Raw genomic sequence first — 20,424 nt, 5'->3', positions numbered from 1 at the left:
GAGTCATTAAAATAACTACACTGCCTTAGAGCTATGTAAAAACATTTGTACAAAATTTGTGTCAAATGTCAAATAAATACATGTTTTGATATTTATGTAAAGAAAAGTGATTTGAATACTCTTACAGTTAAAAAAAACCTTGCCGTTTCACATACTTTAGGCAAACATTCAGTTTTACATTAAAACAGACCTCAAACTGAAGCCCAGGTACAGGTCAAATACAAATGTAGAAACTTAAAAGTGCCAACAAACAAGATAATTCAAGTACAGTAAATGTTAAAAAATATATATATTTATTTCAATTTTCAGATGCTTCCAACAGGTACAGGCCATCAGGATTTAAATAAGACAAGAAAACATTTGAGATAAAGGACAAGAAACATTTTGTTCCAGAATAAAATAGAAATTGTTAATCCACCATTTTAGAAACAGAGAAGTCCACAGCAACTTATAAAAAGAGACTTACGAGTTTATTTCTGGTTTGAGTATGGCCTGGAAGAACCACAATTTATATCCCAACCACCAGGCGATGACTTTTCTGTATCCGTGCTCTGACTGTAAGCAGAGAGAAAATAACTGCCCCCTTCTTGGTTTTGACTTGCAGAGGAAATGGGGTATGTTGTTCCCAGAAAAGTCTGATGCGTGAGCACGTTGAAGTGACTGAACTGATAGGACATGTTCAGTTGTCTGCTGTAAACCTGGAAGTTATTGAAAGGAGCTTGTTCAACTGACTTGTGGTTTTCTCCCTCAGCAGAGCATGTTGTAGAAACTAGAGTAATTGGTTGTATCTCTTCCAAGTCAATTTTAGAAGTCTTTTCCATAACGCCAATTTGTGCTTTAGGAGATAACTCCATAACTGATAAGCAGCTTGCTTTTGCACCTACTCCATGTGAGCCCTTGGCCTCTGTCTGCAAAGCTTCCACATGAGTTTCAGAGGCGTCATTGTAGATTTCTATTTGTGATGTTTCATCCCCTGAATCCAGAGACATGTCCTCCTCATCCTTTTCATCGTTTTCTACAAGAACTACATTAAAAAAGAGAGAAAGTCCTATTCTATTGAAATACAAACTTTTGTTAGAAAAGCTATACACTACTCACAGAGTGTTACGCTTCAGGTCTGCAAGTCCAATATCACTTATGTCTTGGTCTTCTGCCACTCTTGTTCACTTACTCAACATACACACTTAACCCTCTGTGTGAGTGTCCAGTTATTCCGATGCTAAAAGCTTCTGCGCATTGTGTTCATGCTTAGTGTTGGGAAATCCCAACTCCCAGCTCCAAAGGGGTTAATGTCAAAACAGCATCTAAAGTTATACAGTAGGTGAGTATTTGATCAGACAATCAAAGGAGTACAATTAGTGACAATCTCAGTCCTTTCGTTATGGTTTCTAAAACCTATCATTAAGTTTATCCTTCTCCTGAGAACAGACAGTTACACCGCTCTGGCCTATGTCTAACTTTCCCGAACACCACATTAGCCTGTAACTCTGTATTTAAGATCTCCTCTGGTGCTCCATCCCAGCTGCTTTTCCCCCATCATTTAAAATAGAAAAAGAGTAGCCTGAGAGTTGGGTTTTCCTGGCCATCTGCAGTGTTCATTTACAAGAGTAAAGGCACACTATTTCATCCACCCCACACATCTAATTAGCTAAAGAAAGTGTAAGTGTGTTCAGTATTACCTGATTGTCTTTTGTGCGGATCAGAGTGAGGAAGGCTGTTTTCTTCAGTAACCGAGTTGTGATACCCAACGAGACTTTTAAAATTTTGCATAAAGTCATCAACAGTAGCAACCACTATTCCATTATCAACGTAATTTGAAAGTGTTCTGAGATTCTTTTCTGAATACGCAAAATGAGATTTTTATTAATACTTAGCACCTATTATCAAAAGAGGGAGAGAGATATCTCTAAATTTTGTTTTTACCTGTTAAGAAGACAACGTGTCGCTGTTGTATGTTTTGAGCCTGAAGCCTGATAAGACAGTCTAATTCGGGAGCGTTTCGAGTTTGAGAATCACAGTTATGGTAAGACAGAATCTCAACCAAGTGCTTCTTTTGATAGGTATTCAGAAGGGTCAGCAGGCTCAGGGCATTAGCATTCATTCTATAACGGGGAAAAAAAGCACACTATTAGAAAGATAATTTTAATATTTATCCTGACCTTAGATCAAGTAAGTCAAAAGACATTCGTAAGTTCTACTTAACTAGGTTTTTTAGAGCATCATTGAAGCTGAAGCATAGTAACAACTGGTATTTGAAGAACACCACTTACCTCCCCAGCTCTTTAAGTTTTTTTTGTATTTTGCAGTGGACTTTCCACTGCCATTTCCCATCTGGGGTACTGAGGTCCTCCAAAAACTTTAAGAACTGTTTTAGTTTATCTGTTTTGGGAGATATTGAATAGAAGTTAAATTTTGTGGTATGCAAACTGAAAATACTGCTTCAGTATATACATAAAGCTTCTTTCCGCTTTCATCAAAGTATAGTTGCACAACTCTGAACATTAGCCTAGTACTTTAGGTTTTCTTCCCAGCAGATTAGCCAACAATATTCCAAAACTGAGCTGCTTTTTTGTAGGTCAGATGCCTAACAGTGGCATCTGTTTACGTAAAAGCTGAATTCAGTCATACATGGTCTGCCTTGCTAAAATATCTATTTAAAAAACCTAGTAACTTCATTAACTATTCAATTTCAAATAAAGAAAAAGTGAAAAAATGTAAATTTTCAGTGTTTTTTTTCTGGCATACTTGCGGATTGAGTAATATGGAATAAAAGGGGCCATATACGTAACTACACAATCTAACACAAATAGAAAGACAAGATCTCCAAGTTCACATGTTCCCCAGAAACAGGTTCTCCAAAAAGGCCACTGAGATAAGAAAGAGACCGAATTAGCTGAAGTCTCAAAACAAAACAAACCACAAAACCCACAAAAAATAGATAGAAGACTTGATTCTTCACTGCGATGAGTATGGCATCTTTCTCATACTAAATTTTCGTCTTTTTTTGTCCGTATTTTAAAGCTTCAGAAAGTGTCACACTTACCTGTAGTGAGGGACTCTGGATTAAGGACAGATTCATCCGACACAACAAAACCGCCAGACACAAACAATTCATTGTAAGTGTGATTTTTCACATCATCCAAACTATCGACACCCGCAAAGCTGACACAAGAAAGCCTCTTCAAAGTTACTAAGCCAGGTATCTGTTTAAAAATGTTCTAAATCAGAGATGTATACCAAAGATGATAAAAAAGAAAAAAACCTACAGAACTTTCCTACTTACTAATACCAAATATCAAACTTCAAAACACATTTTCCAAGAATTATTATCTTTTTCCTCTTGCCATGGGAGGTGCTCTCTCACAAACATCACAGGCATGAGACAATGGAAGCTGAGCACTTAAGAGAAATTCTACTTCCTGTCCCTCACAGGTTCTTAAACCCAGCGGTCAGGAATCCCTACGGTCATCCGACAGCTGCCTTCACTTCCCACTGGAGCACCACCGAACTACTCATGTCTCTGCACAACTTTACAACTACTAAAAATAAGTATGCATTACCACTTATGTGGAGGTGGAAGAAGTTACAGGTGTATGGTGGAACAAGATCAGGTATTCACCACAACCACTTTTGTTTCTTCAAACGGCAGCTGAACACAGGACATCGTTTAAATGCTGTGTTGTTAGGAGAAAGCCTTGCTCAAAATGAGCTCGTCTCACCACATTTTAACAATAGCTTTCTGTAGCACACACTCACTTATGTGACGTACCTTATGGATGAGGTTGGCAATGTCTTCATTTTGGATAATTATCAACAGTTTATCTAAAGCAGCTCTTCTTTTAAGGAACTGTTCCGGATGGCACTCTGTGTTACCTAACTTCGTAAGATATTCCTAACACCACAGGGAGAGAAGATGGTGAAGAAAAGCCAGTAGGTAGTTCGGCCAAAACAACCCCCACACGATGACCACGTCAAATGAATCTCAGAGGCACTGGCTTCTTTGTCTTTCCGATACCTTAATCGGAAGGATGTAGCAACACAGAAATAGGCTGTTTCAGCAAGTCAGTCATTCGTAGAGAATCGCACATAAATGGCCAACTGACAGCCTATCAAAACTGCATGAGTTTTCAAGTAAAACCACAAGTTTTCATTATTTCCCTTTCAACTTTCATCTTACTCATTTAAATACAGAAGAACAGTAATCTCCAAAAGCTACCTGTATTATTAACTGGAGAGGAAGGGAAAAAAAAACCCCAAACTACACACATCGACTTTTCATTTTCTTTCTAAAATCATAAGCGATCATATTTTTGCTCTTGCTATTCTTTTTCCATAAGGCTACCTCCTGGCAGGAGCTTCAGAAAGAACCAAACTACAGCTTGTTCTGCTTTCCCACTGCAAGAAACAGACTCACGTAAAAGCTAAATATAAGCCAGGCTACCGCAGAAGCTCCAATGAGAAATGGGACCGGACAGCCTACTTTCACAATTCAACCTTTTCTGAAACAACGTTCAGACTACCTTATGTTTGCAAGTCCAGTTTTACACATACTGACTGGAAAGGCACTCTATTCTATTTTAACACTATAGAGAGGTTGAACTGGAACATATTTACCTTGATTTCTTTGCAGAGAATGCTTTCCTCCTCTTCATGAATATAAAATTTCACAGTGTTTTTCTGTACATCTTTAATAATTTTGACCAAACTGTTAAATACTTCCGGTTTTAACTGACTTATAAAATCAGAAAGGGCTGGCTGGGTTGAAATGTTTAAGTTCTCTGGGGATTTCTGTATCTTTTCTGGTGGCTCCATCAGATCACCACTGGAAGAGGTCTGACCAGATGTCAACGTATCCTCCGTTTTAGCATTCACATGATCCATTTCCTCCTTCACTAAGGGTAAGCTTGACGAACGCTGCTCGTTAGAATCCAGCTCTTCCACCACGTTATTACACAATGGCTCTGGTAACAACACCGTGTCAGAGTCCCTGCAAACAGGCAATGTGTCGGGTGGAGGATTCAGTGCAGCGTTACTAACCACTTCTGCTGATTCAGGACTACAATAAGTTGGTGGAGTACCCCTAGTGCACGAAGAGGACAAAATAACACTATTCAACTTCTCACTCAGTGTCTCTATATATTCTTGGACAGAAATCTCTGATGCCTGTAAACAGATGTACTCAGAAAGTCTCATTATTCTCTCTCGGGCAGAGAAGACTGGTGTGGACACACCACTAACATAAGCAATATTCTTTTGCTGCAAAATTTCCTGAATCTTTCTTGCAAAGAGATTATATTCTTCTAATAGTGTAGTCTCTATTATTGCACTAATGGAATGCTTAGTTGTAAAAGGGTGATCTGCTAGCCCACACTGATCTTCAAGTTTCTCCACTTGTCTTGTATAAAGTCCATCTTCTGCTGTCCCCTTTTGTGTGTCTGCAAATGGAGAGTATGGAAACTGATAATCAGAACTTCTCTGTCTACTTATTACCCGGGGGTCATTAGGAAAGGCATCCTTTGGCGGTAAATACACCAGTGGTTCTTCTGGTGATTTCAGACCTATATAGGAAGAGTTAATGATCATCATCTCATGTTTGAAAGTCACACACAACTGATATACTAAACCCTCCAAAATACAGTTGTAAAAGAGCACTACCGTTGTGCCTCCCCCCGCCAATCAACTTAAATCCAAAGACTCAAGTGTTACTGGCTGCTGAGCTACAGCACACTAAGATAGTAAACAATAAAGTCAAAGTTTCCTCAGAAAAGCAGAACACCAGTAATTTTCCCAGAGATAACATCTGATTAAGCATAACAGGAACTGCCTTAATTAAAAAAAAATTAGAAATCAAGCAGGGTGACAAATTATTCAAATACTTTCATTTGCTACTATCTTATAATCCTCAGACCTTCAAAAGGCTTCCTTTAGCCACACACTACCTTGTGGAGTTAGACTGCAAAGCGCAAGCTGCTTGTCTGATCTTGCAATTGAGAGCAGATTTTTTTTTGCTTAAGATGGTAGGACCTAAGTCTTACGGTAGTTTTTGATACACAGAACCAGTTCTGCTGCAAGCAGTGCTGAAAGCCTCTCATCATCCAAACCTTCTTACATTTTAATACAGCTAATCAGTTGCATACCAATTTTTAGCAATGACATTTTGGTCTGTGGCTCTCCTGTCTGCACCCCAATACCGGTAAAATTTCAAATCCCAAGGTTACTGAAAAAAATAATATACAATCCACTCATCCCAGTTTGTTAGAAAGTTTCTATAGCAATTATATTAGGAAAAAAGTTTTCAAGTTATATACGATTAAGAACTGATCAGGTTATTCTCCAAAGGTATACTGGCATACAGAAAGACATACTGCTGAATATGATATATAACTCCAAAGTATTTTCTAACATGTAAAAAACATGATTAAAAAAATAAGAGGATGATTTAAACTAAAGTTACTGTTATTTAAACAGAATTCTCTGAAGGTGGCATCCTTCATAGATCTACACCTTTGCGTCACAAGTCTTCACAAAAAACCACATGCATGAGCAAGGAGCAAATCCCAAAGAAGTAAATAAACACTGCTACAATAATTAAAGTTCGATGTAGGATTCCAGACATACTCTTTGTTGGTAATACCTCGCAACTGGGTATGTCAAAGAAACCAAAAGGAGCACTGCCTGAAAATAACCTTGGAAAGAGCAGCTGTCAAAGAGCTGCAGAAGTACCTATCCTGGCAGACTAAGAGTCAAATTCCTCACTGCTTCAGAGAGGTCTTTCTACAGCAACTCCAGAAAGCGGATTCTTGGGTAGACTTTGAAATCAGAAATTCAAACACCACCTGACAAAGAAAGCCTAGAACATTGTTTCTTCATATCCAAGACAAGTGTCATCAAAAGCCATCACTTTTAAGAATGCCTATTAAGGCATCAATCTTCTCTCACGACAGAAGGAAGAATAAGCAAGAACAAACATCAGTTTTGCACTTAATGTCTAAAGCCAAAGCAGCATCTCAAATTCAACCCAAAACTGAGTCTGGATGCGTTTGTTAAAACACACACGTGCCTAAGTTCGCTTTCAAAAATCAGACTCAGGTTTCTTTCCTCTTGTCAGCAGTTTAGGTTATGTAATCATGAAGAAATGAACACCACCACGATACAGAAGCAGCCCAGAGGAGTTGAGGACCTATGAACAACTATGTTCTCCTACACTTTCTCATGTTGGGAAGAAGCAAAACAAACCCCCCACTCCTCAAGGCACAACTATAAAGAGTTGAGTTTTTAAAGTACGTTTAGCTGAATATGATCCTCGTATCAAAAGTACAATGTATTTTTGTTTAAAAAGAAAAAACAAGAGGTTGCTAATTTGCCTTCCTGCAATTGAGCAGAGATTAAAAATAAAGATTGATGTTCTCCAAATTCCTTTTTATAGCTACCTTACTACAAAAATGAGAGACAGGGAAAAGCCACTGGATTTAGAAAGATACCAGTTTCAGAAAAGAACAAAGCTTCCTTTAAATTACGTTACTGAATCAATCTTAATTCCCTAGAATAAAAATTCAAAGCCTTCTAGAAGATACCATACCAGGAAGAATCGGCTGCCAGTAGCCCAAACCATTGAAGGCTCTTCTGACTGCCCTACAGCCTTCTTGATGTACTTCAATAAAATGAATCTACTTGCTGAACAGCGTATTACTGATCTAATTTTCTGATGAAAATTCAATACCAGGTGAGAATACGAGTTGCTCAGTAGTTCAGACCACAGTGACATATGCAAACTGTCCCACCCACTCTTCTCACCTGTTTGCTTACATTCACATTTTTCAAGCTGATCCTCTTGAACTCCTCCTGCCCCTCCTGAAGTCAGCAGCAGGTGGCATTTGTGGGGTTTCTTGGTACTTACATAGCACCTTTCTGATGATCACACTGCATAGTTAGTCAATACTTGCTGCAGTATGAGCCAATTTGAAGAACTGACCTCATGGGAACTCAGGATATCCAGTGATGCTCAAGACAATCTCTTTCACCTCTAGAAAGGCACTTCTCCCTCTTAGAAGACTTTAGAAACGTTTTTTTCTAGTAAGATTCCTAGTCGCACAGATGACTGTGCAACATGTCAGTCAATTGACAAACCCTTGCATGAACTCCCACATCCAGTGTCTATGACGTATTACAGTTTTTAGATGCTTAATCATCCACTTAACTAGTTACCTCAGCAACCATATCCTCACCTATATGCACAGCGGCCACTTCCTCCAGGAGTAAAAGAAATAACATCCTCTCCAAACAACTTTACTGATCCATACTCTGTAACTTGGCAAAGTATCAGAACAGATTTTTGATGTTTGACTCTCAAAGAAAGTGCAGAAAATGTTATCCAGAACTTCCCGGATATTTCGTTGAAAGGCCTACGAATACTGTGAAGGGAAACCCATTTCCCCTGCCCTCCTCCCTTCTCAGTCAAACAAACAAACAAGAGCTGCTGAACTACCCAACTGCAATCAGAATCTGGTATCAGAAGTGTCCAAGAGACAGATTCCAGCATTGCTGGAGCACAATCAGAAATCAGTACGTTTCTACTGAGATAATGCATTGAACAAATTCTATCTGGATTTAGCCATAAGATGACTTAATTCATAGCCTTCACTGTAGTGCTCTTGGTGACTATTCTTCCAGCCCAGTTTCCACATCCTTCAAATCCATGCTTTTATGCTGTCCCAAGATTTGAGACTGCTGACTCATTAAGAAGCAGAACAAGAAGCTGCTTCTATAAGATTAAGACGTAAATGTTTAGATAAGGACAAAGGCTTTGAAGCACTTTTACTTCAAAAGCTTGATGCAATATGAAGTCAACTACTTTCTATAAGAACAACACATTTTTCGTTACTTTCCTGGATTACTAGTTGCGATTATCCACCCACCAAAACTTTCAGCAGAACCTAGCAAGTTCAAACACTGAATTCATAACAGCTGTGTACCCCACAAGATAAATACTCTAGCATTCACATTTCTAGATTACGTCAGTATGTGCTCAAAGTAATATTCTCGACCAGTATCTGTTTTCATCCAGCAGATTTCTATATTAATCAAGTATCAGAAACAACTGCATAGGCTATAGATATGCTTGTGTATCAATACGTGAACCAAGAATAGGATCTATGAAAGACACAAATCTTTAGAACATGTTTCCACTCAGTATTTGTAGCAGCGTAAGAGTTAAACTCATCTTACCTGTAATTGGAATAAGTTTCCAGTGCATTCCAACTTCTCCTATGTTATTTGAGTTGGAATGTTGCCTGCGATAAACATGTTCTATAGGCGTACTAGGACATGGACTGTAGTCTTCAAAACAAGTTACATTTCCAGTGCTTGCTTCCTACAAAACAATAAAAATTCTCAGCTCAAAACTGTTTTTTTGGTAGCTATCAAGCTTTTACATTCTGAACAGCTGACAGTAAGAACGCACCTGAGTTCACCAGCATACTGGCAATTCTGCCATCAATCAAGTCAAGTCAAACCTGGAAATGTTTACATGAGGTACTTATAGATTTCATTTACCTGTTTGATAATTTCTGAGACAGACGTCTTTGCTGGTGGTCTAGCATTAAGTAAATAAGGCAGTCCTGAACACATGCCTTAGAGTACAGAAGCTGGGTGGGGCATGGAGAAAAGGAGGCAAAGAGGGGAAAAAAAAAAAATAGAACTGTCTACTCCTTAGCCTTTTTCAGGCTGTTGTCTTGATAGCTGACTAAAGTCATGAGACGTTGGCATTACAGAGGAACTGCCTGCAACTAGTATTAAACCCTTGAACAATCCAATTTCATCTCACATTCCAGACAGTTAGAAGCAGAACAGCAGAGACTACAGGTAGGACAAACTCCTTCCTGCTCCATGACTTAGAAACTGGGCTTTGTGTAGAAGTATCAGTAACACAAACCATAGAACAACCACTCTGTAGAGTAACTTGATGGAGCAAGCAGCTGGGGAACTCTGAACACTAAGCACAAGAGCCTTTTTCAAAGGGTGTTCTGCCAGTTATATGCAGTCATGAAAAGTATGGGTGGAACACAGACACACCACTGCACCAAGAGGGCACATGAAGAGAGATAGCCATGTGGTTTAAGTGCTCAGAATGTGCACCTGAAGTGTTCAACTCTGCTCCCACCAAAACTAAATAAAGCCAATTTCCCAACCATCTTTAATATCCATAGAGCATTGAAGACCTGCCACTACGCACGTTTCTTAATGCTTACTCACTCAGACACTGCTAGAGGGACAGAAACAAGCCCCTCAACTTCTCCACAGCACAAGACCAAAAGACAAGGATTGCAGGATCCTCACTTGTGCACACAAGTGAAGGGCGCTTTCCTGCCCTGTAAAATGCCTGCTACTGTTAAGAACGAGAGAGAATACACTTTGAAGAGGCTGGACCAAGACCAACACCCAAAACTGGAAAATAACTACACTTAGAGCAAAAGAATGCTTAATGATTGCAAAGCAGTAAGAATCACTTTATCAACCCTGACGTACTGTCACTAGAAAAGGTCACTAACTCACACATGGGTACAGTCAGCTGAGGAAACCTGTTGCCACTGGGTTTTTTTGTTTGTTTTTAAGATAATAGTCCAGAATCCATAAAGCATATTTAGTTCCCAAAGACAAATCGACTTAGTTTTGCCAATCTGTTCTATGCAGACGAGACAGCTATCATTAAAAGGTAACAGCTGTCATTCTGCTTCTCCAGAGTAACTCTTGATCACCTGTCGATAAACATTCTTGTTTAAGATACCTCCAACCAACTCTGAATACCAGATCGCAATTTGACTTCTTTCACTTTCTTGCTTATGACAATAAAGCAACATGCCAAAAAAAGCCTTGAAATTATACAGCCTACAACTGATGTATTTATTTTTGGTTTGCATTTGGGGGGAGAAGAAGGCAGAATTCTGAGTGTATAAGCTTTGAAAGAGATCTTCTCAACTTAGATCTGGCAGGAGCCTGGTCAAAAACAGGCTCATTTCTGTGCCCGAGATGGAATTCCATAATCATGACAAGTTGTCATATTCAAACCACCTATCAGGTCTGTAAGGCTAAAGACTAAGCAGTGCACAATCATTAACGGCCTGCCCTGCAACCACTGCAGAGAGAGTCCATTACAGACAGAAACTCCTACCTTATAACCCATTTTCAGGAAGAGTAACAGCTAAGCAATAACTCTGATGAGGAACTCTCCCATGTCTCCTGACTGAGCTTCAGGTTCAGTAAACCTCAACACCCTAGTCAGACCAAGAATCGCCCCCAAAGGAGGAAGATGGAAGCAGTATGCAAGCTGTTACAGTAGCACTGTACCTGTTCCAGGCAACAACTTCACAGATTGCTAATTACCACCATAAGCAAGGTGAGAGCCAGACTAGAGTATCTTTTTTTCTACAAGACGCAAAAGACAACTGCAAGGCTTTGGTCTCAGCAAATACGAAAAAAACCCCTCATATACAGAACTCGGCCACGAAATGACAGAAGGTTTGCTGCCTATTGCTGAAGCAGCAACATATGACACTTACTGTAAAGCTAGTGAGGAAGGCTGACCATGGTTGCTTTCCATCTTTCAGGTATTCTTAATTATAATTTTATTTTATTACAGAAGAGTAGACATAAAGAACCAGGAACATGTCCTAGAGGTAAGAAAATCTCCATATGTGCTCCTACCAAACAGCAAAGCTTCTTCACAAAAAAATTAGTGCTTATCTATGTTTACCTATGTAAAAAATTACAATGTTTTTTCATTCAGTCTCATAATATTTATGAAAACAGTAACTTCCTTATCAGCATCTACCAACTCGGCAGTTTCACTTACTTTTAAACGTAGCGTGTGTTCAAGGCCTACTTCGTTAGCCGAAAGCTGTAGATCAACATCAACAGGGTAGGGTAAGCATACTGCATCAGTTTCCAGTATCACTGGGCTCTGTGGGTCCTTAAAGTTAACATTTTCAGCCTGAGCAGTATTAGGAAGCTCATGATCATCTTTGTCCTGCGCTGGAATGGATTCATATTCATAGTTTTGTCTCATATCCTCTTCAATTTCATCAGTGCTTAATCCTAAAGCTTGATTTACAGACCGTGCCAACGACGAATCCAAGCGTCCTGCACTAGCTAGCGTTTCTAAAAGCAGTTTAATGAGGCCATGTGTGTCAGATACAGCAGGGTCGGATACATCTTGCTGCCTCAAGTCAGTATCATGTCCAAGACCAGTATTAACTGAGAAAACAGAGTGTGGCGAATCCGAGGTTCTGCCCCCTTAGAGTAGGGGGAGGAGGGGAAAAGTAATCCATTACTAAGTTTTAAAATAAAAACAAAACCAGACCCACCCTCCCCCAAATATCTATCATATACCCACAGTCTCACTCTTTAGCATCAATTCATACAGTACACATACATTCATCTTCTTAACAAAAAATTTTAAACAGGTAGATGTTGATAAAAGGGCAGCTTTCTAAAGCTAATACTCTCCCCCAGATAAATAATTACCTTTTTTTAGGTCTCTCAACATCACACTTGTTTATGTTTTAAAAGCAGTCACATACTATGATTTATGTATTTTATGGAAACCTTGTAATACTCTCCATCGCTTTTTGAGAGAAAAAGATTAGTTTGAGGAAAATATTTACTTCTCTCCATCCTATCACTGTTGCTCCAGAAGCTGTGAGTTTCTGAATGCTTAACGTCACAAGCTATCTTAGACTAAGTGTGATTCTAAAACTTTACCATGCCTATTTATACTAAAACGTGACTTTAGAACAGGGTTATTATTCTACTCACCCCATTGGATGAGTAAATACCATAGGTATTTATTCTTCTTGGAAAGAGGCAGGCCAGGGAACCACTTCCAGTATCTTACGAACCCCTAACTCACTAATCATATATGGAAATCGAATCATGTTTTGATACTTCAGCTCACAATATTTTAGGCAAAATTTTTTGCAGGACTAACAAATTACTTTCAGGGTTATATAAAACCACAGAATTCAAACCATAGACAGATGTTGCTGGTTTGGTACCCCTGAAGGAGTTAAGTCAAAATTTAGTTTTAAATAAATTCTGCTCTGATCACAGCCAGGCAGAAATGCCTTAATCTATTTCATATTAACAATCAACGTAAAATGACCCCAAAGATTCACAGACTTCCAAGCAAGAATCCCAAGATCTAGCACATAGCCTACCCTCTGTCTCTGTCCACACATGCCAGCAGCTTTTGTCCCTCTCAAAAGGGAAACTTATTCCTAACATCAGCCACTTCATCTCCCAAAGTGATTCACATACTCGTAAGAATGACTGGCACTTGATGTAATTCCCCTTCTTTCTGCCACCCTTCTCCTCAGTTTCCCCCTTTCTCAAGGAGGCCTCCATCACGGCCTTGAGAAAAGGGTCGGGGAAGCAGAAGTCAGAACAGGTTTTTTGGCAGATCTTAAGTATCAGATAATGTCTGTGATAATTATCTGAGGTTTGGACGTAGGTAATTTCATGTACAGAGTAATTAAATCCTAATACTATTAGGTTGTTTCCTTCGCCCCACTACACACATTACTGGCTATTTCAAAACTTAACTGTGCTCATGCTTAGAATTTAATTCTCCCCTTCAATCTAAATTTATTAGGTATTACATAGGGTATTGGAGCCATAAAGAATTACAGCAATGCCTAAAGTCAAACTCTGCAAAAGACATTACAACACCAAGACCAAGACTGGTTAGTACTCTATATTAGAACGTCTTTGGACAGCTGCACAGCTAAGCAAACTCTTGGGCAGTCTGCCTTCTTTCCAAAGAGGCAGAACAAAAGCAGCTTCCATAACAAGTCCTGTTAACTTGTCTTCTAGAAAGAGGCAACCTACATAAACTACATCTCTATTGACAGATCTCAGGCCAACATTCAAATGAACTACCATGCATTACAATATCCACGGTACCCAAAAAACATTCAATCTATAAAGCTTAAAAGTTAAGTACACTTTGAATTACAATGTTTAAAGAGGAACTCTAAACAAAGACTTTCTTACCTTCATACTGAAAACTATTCTCTGAAGATTCACTTATTTTTAAGTATTTCCGCAAATTTTCAGACTGTTTTTCCAGCTTCCTTTTCAGACCACTTTTATTTCTAAGGTCTTCAGAATCAGAATCTCCACCTACATTTTTTTTCCTACACTGGATTAAGTTAATAAGTTCTTTGAGTCTTTCGGTATCATAATCTCCAGAATGAGGCAGTTTTCGCTTGGCAGCAGTGGCTTCATATTTTGCACGGATTCTTTTCCCACATTTTGCATTGGCAAAATCAGAGTCGTCTTCTGTGGCTTCATAATCTGAGATGGGACTGAACTGTTGAAGTTTCCGATTTCCCTCCATCAGTTCCTTAGCTCTAGAAACAGGTAGTTGATATGCCTCACAACCAAAAATATAGTTTTGCAAGGAGCTGTCAACATGAGATTTATTTTTTGGAGCAGGATAAAGAAATTTTTTGTCATCCAACCGTGATTCATACCGATATAAAACAAATTCTCTATATTTTCCAGAGCCACTACAGCATCTTTTCAAATACTCATTTATATACTTTTCCACAACAGCATTGAAATCTGCAGTAGTGTCTTTACGAGACTGGATTAAAGCAAAATGTAGAGACTGAATAAACTTTGTGAATTCTGGAATGATTTCCCGATTTTCGTGCAACACCATGGTAGTTGAACTTTTCTGTGTTCCAAATGGAACACTTTTTTGTGCTGCCATAGAAGAAAAGGGAATTCACAATTAAAATCAAATCATAAAGCCATAAATAAATGATGACTACTTAGCAATATTCTGTATTATACATATTTGGTGAAACACAGTTTGGAGTGTCTGAGGGGACATAACCCAAAAGTCAGGAAAGTATTTTTTTTGTGAAGTAACCACCTTTAAAACGTACTTGAAAGTCAACCTACTCACAGTCACAATGAACCGCTCATTTTCATACTTTTGTGGTACCACGTATCCTAGATACACATATCACTTCCAATTTAAACCACTTTACTGACTCTTCTAGAAGGAGGTCACTTCAAAGGCTTACCAAGGTTTATCAAGAAGCAGCCTAACAGCTCCCTGCAAGACACAGGGGAATCATTACTCCCTCCTGTCCAATCCTGATGCATTCATTGCTCTAAGCTCACTGGACCCTTATAAAATGATTCAACTTAGTAACCCAGCAGAAACATATACAGTTTTTGCCATTCCTTTGCAAAGCAATACAACTCATTAAAGAGATGGAACAGCAGCATGTGCCTAGAGCAAGATTTCCCTGTCCTGGGAAGCTGTTAGATCCTTTTACCACATCCTTGAAACAGCAGCTCAAAGGAAGCTCTAAGTTATATCCTTCTTTTATTTTATTTATTCACACTCTTCCCCCCTTCCAATCAGAGACTAAAACTTCTCTCCATTCAACCACTTAAGCACCTCTGAAGACTCAAACCACTGATTAACCTTGTGTTTGACAGAAAATGGAGCTCACAAGTCTCTGAAATGTCACAGCAGCAAGAACTGGAGTATTTTTAAGGAACTGGCATACACATGCTTTAAATGTCATCTTATATCATATCTCATCTTACCCAATCTATAACTGATTGAATTTTCACAATTGTTACTTAAATAAGAAAAAAATAAGGGGTTAATTATAATTTAAAATGCAGATATAAGAATCTAGGAAGCTGCCAAGACTTCAGACAAGAGCTTCTTTGTAAAAGTGAAATGCCTAGGAAAAAGTATGTTCTGACGATATAAATTCTAACCCAGTGCAGGCCAAAAAAGATTGCATTCTCCTACTAGTACTACTTCTTGAAAATTTCAGCTGTAAGAGATTAACTTTAAATTCTCACCCCAAAGCATTAAAGTTCTACCAAAGCCAAGTCCTTTCAGTCATCTTTCATTACCTGGTTGTATCAATATTTTCTTTGCTCATTTATGCAGTTTTTGGTGCATATCCCAATGCAAAAAAAGAAAAAAAATTACAGGTACATTAAAGACTTTCAGATTTTTTGTTCTTAATGTTTTGATTTTTAAAGAAAGCCCTCAAACCTCTGAAGTGCAATTTTATTAGTAATGCAGAGATTTCTTGAAATACTGATGCTTGGTTCTACTAGAATATACAATCCAGAAATCTGAACAAAGTTTTACTTTCTAAAAAACGAACAAATGAACCTAAAACATGTAGTGTGAGAATTACTTTTGTGAAGAAATAAACACTTTTTGAACACCATCACCAATAAGCATAACCAATGCAAACTGTTATTTATAGTTTACACTGACAGGCTAGAACACTACGAAGTCTTCAACAGACTATAAACTACATTGAAATAAGCATGTACACAACACTCTCAACAGTGAACAAACTTACTTGAGCTCATTACACCTCTAGGTTCTGGAAACAGAAACAATGCATGTAGCATGCGGGGCCGTCCTGTTTGGTGGTCTAGAACAAAGAAAATAAAATCAGTTGAGAAGGAAAAGAACCCTATGTTTCAAAAGGAATCAAAAAACTACCCCCTAAAAAAACCCACACAAACCAAAACCAACTCAAAACCAAAAAGCCCAGAGTATGCATACCGTAAGGGGACATCATTTGCCAAGGAGAAAGAAGAAAAAGAAATCCTCTGTCCAGAAGTGGTTTCACAAGAACCTGTTTCCAAGCAAAAAAAGTATACCATTTCAAACAATCAAAGCCATCTGCTCACTACGAATACTCTTACTGTCCGTAAGCTAAATTCCATCATGGGTAGAGAAGTGCTCTGATACAACACTTAAGAATATGCCAGCTAAGGAATTCCAGTGAGATCACGGATCTTTGTAGTACACCTCAATTACTAGTTAGTTAAATTATTTTTGAAAACAGGAATAATCAAATCTGCTGCACTCACAAGTTTCTCTTTCTCTAGTTTCTGAAGTAAACCCTCCAAGTGACTACCAGAACGGGACTTCTCCACAACTTCATAAAGGCTACAGTACATGCCGTTCTTCAACACTGACAGGATATAAGGGTAGAAAGAAAAGATAAGAAAAACAGAAACAAAATTGGAATTCAGAAAACTTCTTAAAAATCTGAATATAAAAAAAATAAGCTACAACTATTTACCTTCTCTTGCTCCTAGGTAAGTTTCTTTATAGAACAACGCTGGTGAAATTTTTTTCTTCAGTTGATCAATGCTCACAACTTTTTCAATCTCAAGCTTCTCAGGACTGGAGACGGGGGAGGGAGGGGGGGTGAGAAAAAAAAAAAATAAAGACCTCTTTTTTCCTCCACAGTCCTACCCTCGTTGACCAACTAAGAACTATCAAATACACACTCTTACAAATCAGTTCCTTGGACTACCTCATGAGTCAGTGGTGTTCATTCCTGCAAAGGAGTGTGTGTCACTTCAAAGAGAAACAAACCCAAAACCCAACCAAACAAAAAAGAGATGCTGACAGAGTTGTGTGCATGAACTAAAAGCAGCTTTGGACACGCACGACTCCAGAATCTAGTTTGACACATTTACAGCATCTAGTCAATGTGTATGTTAGATTTTTATCTGAATATATCAAAAACGCACCAGTCTTCACTAGAAAGAGTTTTAACACAACAGTATTTTAAACTTACTCGTCAAATGGTAATACTCACAGCTTGCATGGAAGGAAAGGACGTGCTGCTGATTTCAAGGAAACGTGGCACAGAAGTTTGCCTTTATTCCAAAGCTGTCCCCTCCATAATGTATAGTTAGATTTATCTAAATTGAGGTAGAGAAAGACAGACTAAGCGCAACCACTTGCTAGGTGGGACTGAAAGGAAATGGCAGCGAAGAGGCTGCTGAATACTCCAAAAGCAGTTTAGGGAAAATTCTGTATTAATACCAGACAATAATATGTTAAATAATAAGTGAAAAGGTAACAGAAAGGGTGTTCACCCTATCTTGTTTGGATCTGCTCCGAGCAGAGTGAAGGAGGTTGGTGCATTACCTGTACCTGTCTATATAAGCATGCCCTTGATACCAACATCTGTGGAATGATAGCCTCTTTCCTTACCTTAGCTGTCAACCACTTTCATACATATTAGTATTTTGCTTGAATGAGGTTCAAAAGAAAAGCAGGACAGTGGATCACATTATTTGAAGTGCCATTGAACAGCAGATTCGGGAAGAGAAGATAAGTTCTTACTATGCTAGAAGTAGAAGAGGAGGGGGCAAAAAAAGACTTGATTCTGTTAAGTTCTGGTTTGTTCTGGTAAAAGAAGATACACAGTAAAGTGTCTGTTCAATCATCCAGTATCAGCAAGAGATGCCTGCAATCAGTATGGTACAGGATAAAACTCATGTATACAGTCTGTGTAACTAAGCAGTCATTCCCGTTAAAGACAAATAAAACTACATGGACAAAAAAAGTCCAAAGCTTTCTATGTCTGTATTATAAAAGCAATAAATTTCAATTCATTCTTACCTGTATTTCTATCTGTGTTGAAGCTGTTTGATCTACAAAAAGAAAAAAAGACAGAATGACTAGGTTGAGACAGAAACGTCTGGCTACTGAATTTTACATTAAGGATATTTTACCAGTCTAACAAAATAGCAACACTGATAATTTGCGTTCTAACCTCAAGCCATCACTGCTACAGCATCTTGTGGTATTTTAGGTATCCTGATAACTATTTTTAGCACTACATGTGGGGACTGCACTATCAGCACAGGCATCATATTGTATCTGTAATCGACTACCCATTTAGATATTCTCTCCACAAGCAGTAAGATGACACCAGCAAAGAGTTCAGTGACAAAGTATAAGAACATTTTTTTAGAATACAAAGCAATGTAATACTGTGAACATTTTTAAGTCTGTGAATTTCCTCAGTTAAACAAAAAAACCCCACTCTATACAGGAATTCCACCTTGGCAGAAGGTGAAAAGAGCAGCAGAACTGCTTCCTACAGCAGCCAGCCTGCTGCATAAAACCAACTCTGTCACCTCTTGCTTTACGTTTGAAGCATTATTTATGCTAACTCCCTGTGACATGTCCATTCATCTCAGCACTGTTCATCTAAATCAATTCTAAGCTACTGCCAAGAGCTATGAATTCTTCATGCTGTGTTGCAGTCTTACCAAAACTCATTTCCTAGCTTACCTTGATGGGGGCAAGAATTTTGGTACTTGCAGCATTTCATCTTTATAAGTAAACGAAACCACAGCATACGGACAAACATGTCTTGGTCTTCGCCTTATCTCATCAAAGCCATATTCGTAAAAATAGTACTAGAAAAAGAAGTGAACACAATGTTAAATTAGAAGTCTGGTAAACTGTATTCTGCAAATATACATGACCTTTCTTCACTGAAAGGTGTACTCTTTTACAGGAATAGCTTACAAAATATAGCTCATAATTAATTTCTTAAATAAGCAAAGGGAGTTTGTTTGAAACCCATTATGCCAAACATTAATTGATATATAAAACAAGTTGTAAGTTACTATAACAAATCACTTTCATGTTCCTTTTCCCAATAGCCTATTTCTTCAAAAGCTTATACCTAAAATAAGGAACCTTTTAAACGCTGTTCTCGTATGTACTTTGTAACACAATCAATTAAAGGAGGGAGAAGAAGGTAAAAAAATCACCTTATCAAACACTGAAAGGACGGACAGGAGCTAATCAAGAATGAAAAAATAATTTTGCAACATTTATTTGAAAGTATATTCTTGATGAGGTAAGGGACAATTAACAACAGCAAAACAATTTCTCTGACGAAAGTAGATATTTCTATGAGTCCATCTGCAGTCCATCTTTAGTTCAGTCACAAAATTCTAATGTTAAAGTGTTAATCTAGGCAAGTTCACAATCAGAAATGAGAACATACATTCATTTTCTAGCTGTCTGATTCAGTGCCCAGCGTTGATTTACAGAAGTCAAAATAAACTGTAATACTAAAGAGAATGCCATTAAGTGAGCATCCTGAGATCTATGGTCTTGATGGGATAAGCCGACTGCAATAGATAATGCAGCAAGAGAGATGGAACAGCTGGAGGAACAGAGATGCTTGCAACTGATTCCATTCTCTCCTCCCTCACCATTTCCAAACCTGAGAATTTGGCAAGGGAAACAAAAGGGGGTAGAGGTGGGGGGGTGGGGAGTGGAAAGCTGCTCTTTCCTAGGCAATGTTTTCCCTTTTTGGAGCCTCTCTTCCTACCCACAAGCCAGTTCTACTTTTACACTTCAAACCCCACATACTATCGCGTCTCCTCCCCTGCCTACATTCCAGTCCCCATGAACATTCCCTAGCTATTTCCTATTCCACCTACAACCTAATCTGAAGGAAATCTTCTCCATCAGGTCCAGGTATGTAGAAGGGAAACAGGAGAAGCTGATGTGTTGCTCTATAATTTCTAATACAGGCA

General features: G+C 38.4%; 1 protein-coding gene across 8 annotated transcripts in view; it reads right to left on the bottom strand.

The window, feature by feature from the left end:
• Positions 1-274: 274 nt before the first annotated feature.
• Positions 275-20,424, bottom strand: part of TASOR (transcription activation suppressor) — a 32,373-nt gene continuing 12,223 nt past the window's right edge. The window contains exons 7-23 of one of the 8 annotated variants that reach the window (XM_075433060.1): positions 19,160-19,287; positions 18,482-18,513; positions 17,670-17,775; positions 17,145-17,248; positions 16,930-17,033; positions 16,619-16,691; positions 16,410-16,484; positions 14,047-14,763; positions 11,849-12,288; positions 9,226-9,370; positions 4,615-5,558; positions 3,770-3,892; positions 3,044-3,218; positions 2,271-2,379; positions 1,924-2,102; positions 1,680-1,838; positions 275-1,024 (exon numbers count right to left, since the gene is read on the bottom strand). In XM_075433060.1, coding sequence (XP_075289175.1) covers positions 471-1,024; positions 1,680-1,838; positions 1,924-2,102; positions 2,271-2,379; positions 3,044-3,218; positions 3,770-3,892; positions 4,615-5,558; positions 9,226-9,370; positions 11,849-12,288; positions 14,047-14,763; positions 16,410-16,484; positions 16,619-16,691; positions 16,930-17,033; positions 17,145-17,248; positions 17,670-17,775; positions 18,482-18,513; positions 19,160-19,287 — 4,167 coding nt within the window. In that variant the 3' untranslated portion in view covers positions 275-470. Of the gene's footprint in view, positions 1,305-1,679; positions 1,839-1,923; positions 2,103-2,270; positions 2,380-3,043; positions 3,219-3,769; positions 3,893-4,614; positions 5,559-9,225; positions 9,371-11,848; positions 12,289-14,046; positions 14,764-16,409; positions 16,485-16,618; positions 16,692-16,929; positions 17,034-17,144; positions 17,249-17,669; positions 17,776-18,481; positions 18,514-19,159; positions 19,288-20,424 lie in introns of all 8 variants that reach the window. The other 7 variants (XM_075433061.1, XM_075433063.1, XM_075433064.1 and 4 more) reach the window with 7 other exon arrangements.

The sequence above is a fragment of the Opisthocomus hoazin genome, chromosome 11 (genome assembly GCF_030867145.1).
Source record: "Opisthocomus hoazin isolate bOpiHoa1 chromosome 11, bOpiHoa1.hap1, whole genome shotgun sequence".
Taxonomy (NCBI): Eukaryota; Metazoa; Chordata; class Aves; order Opisthocomiformes; family Opisthocomidae; genus Opisthocomus; species Opisthocomus hoazin.
The sequence above is the reverse complement of the archived record's forward strand: the minus strand, read 5'-3'. Positions and strand labels throughout refer to the sequence as shown.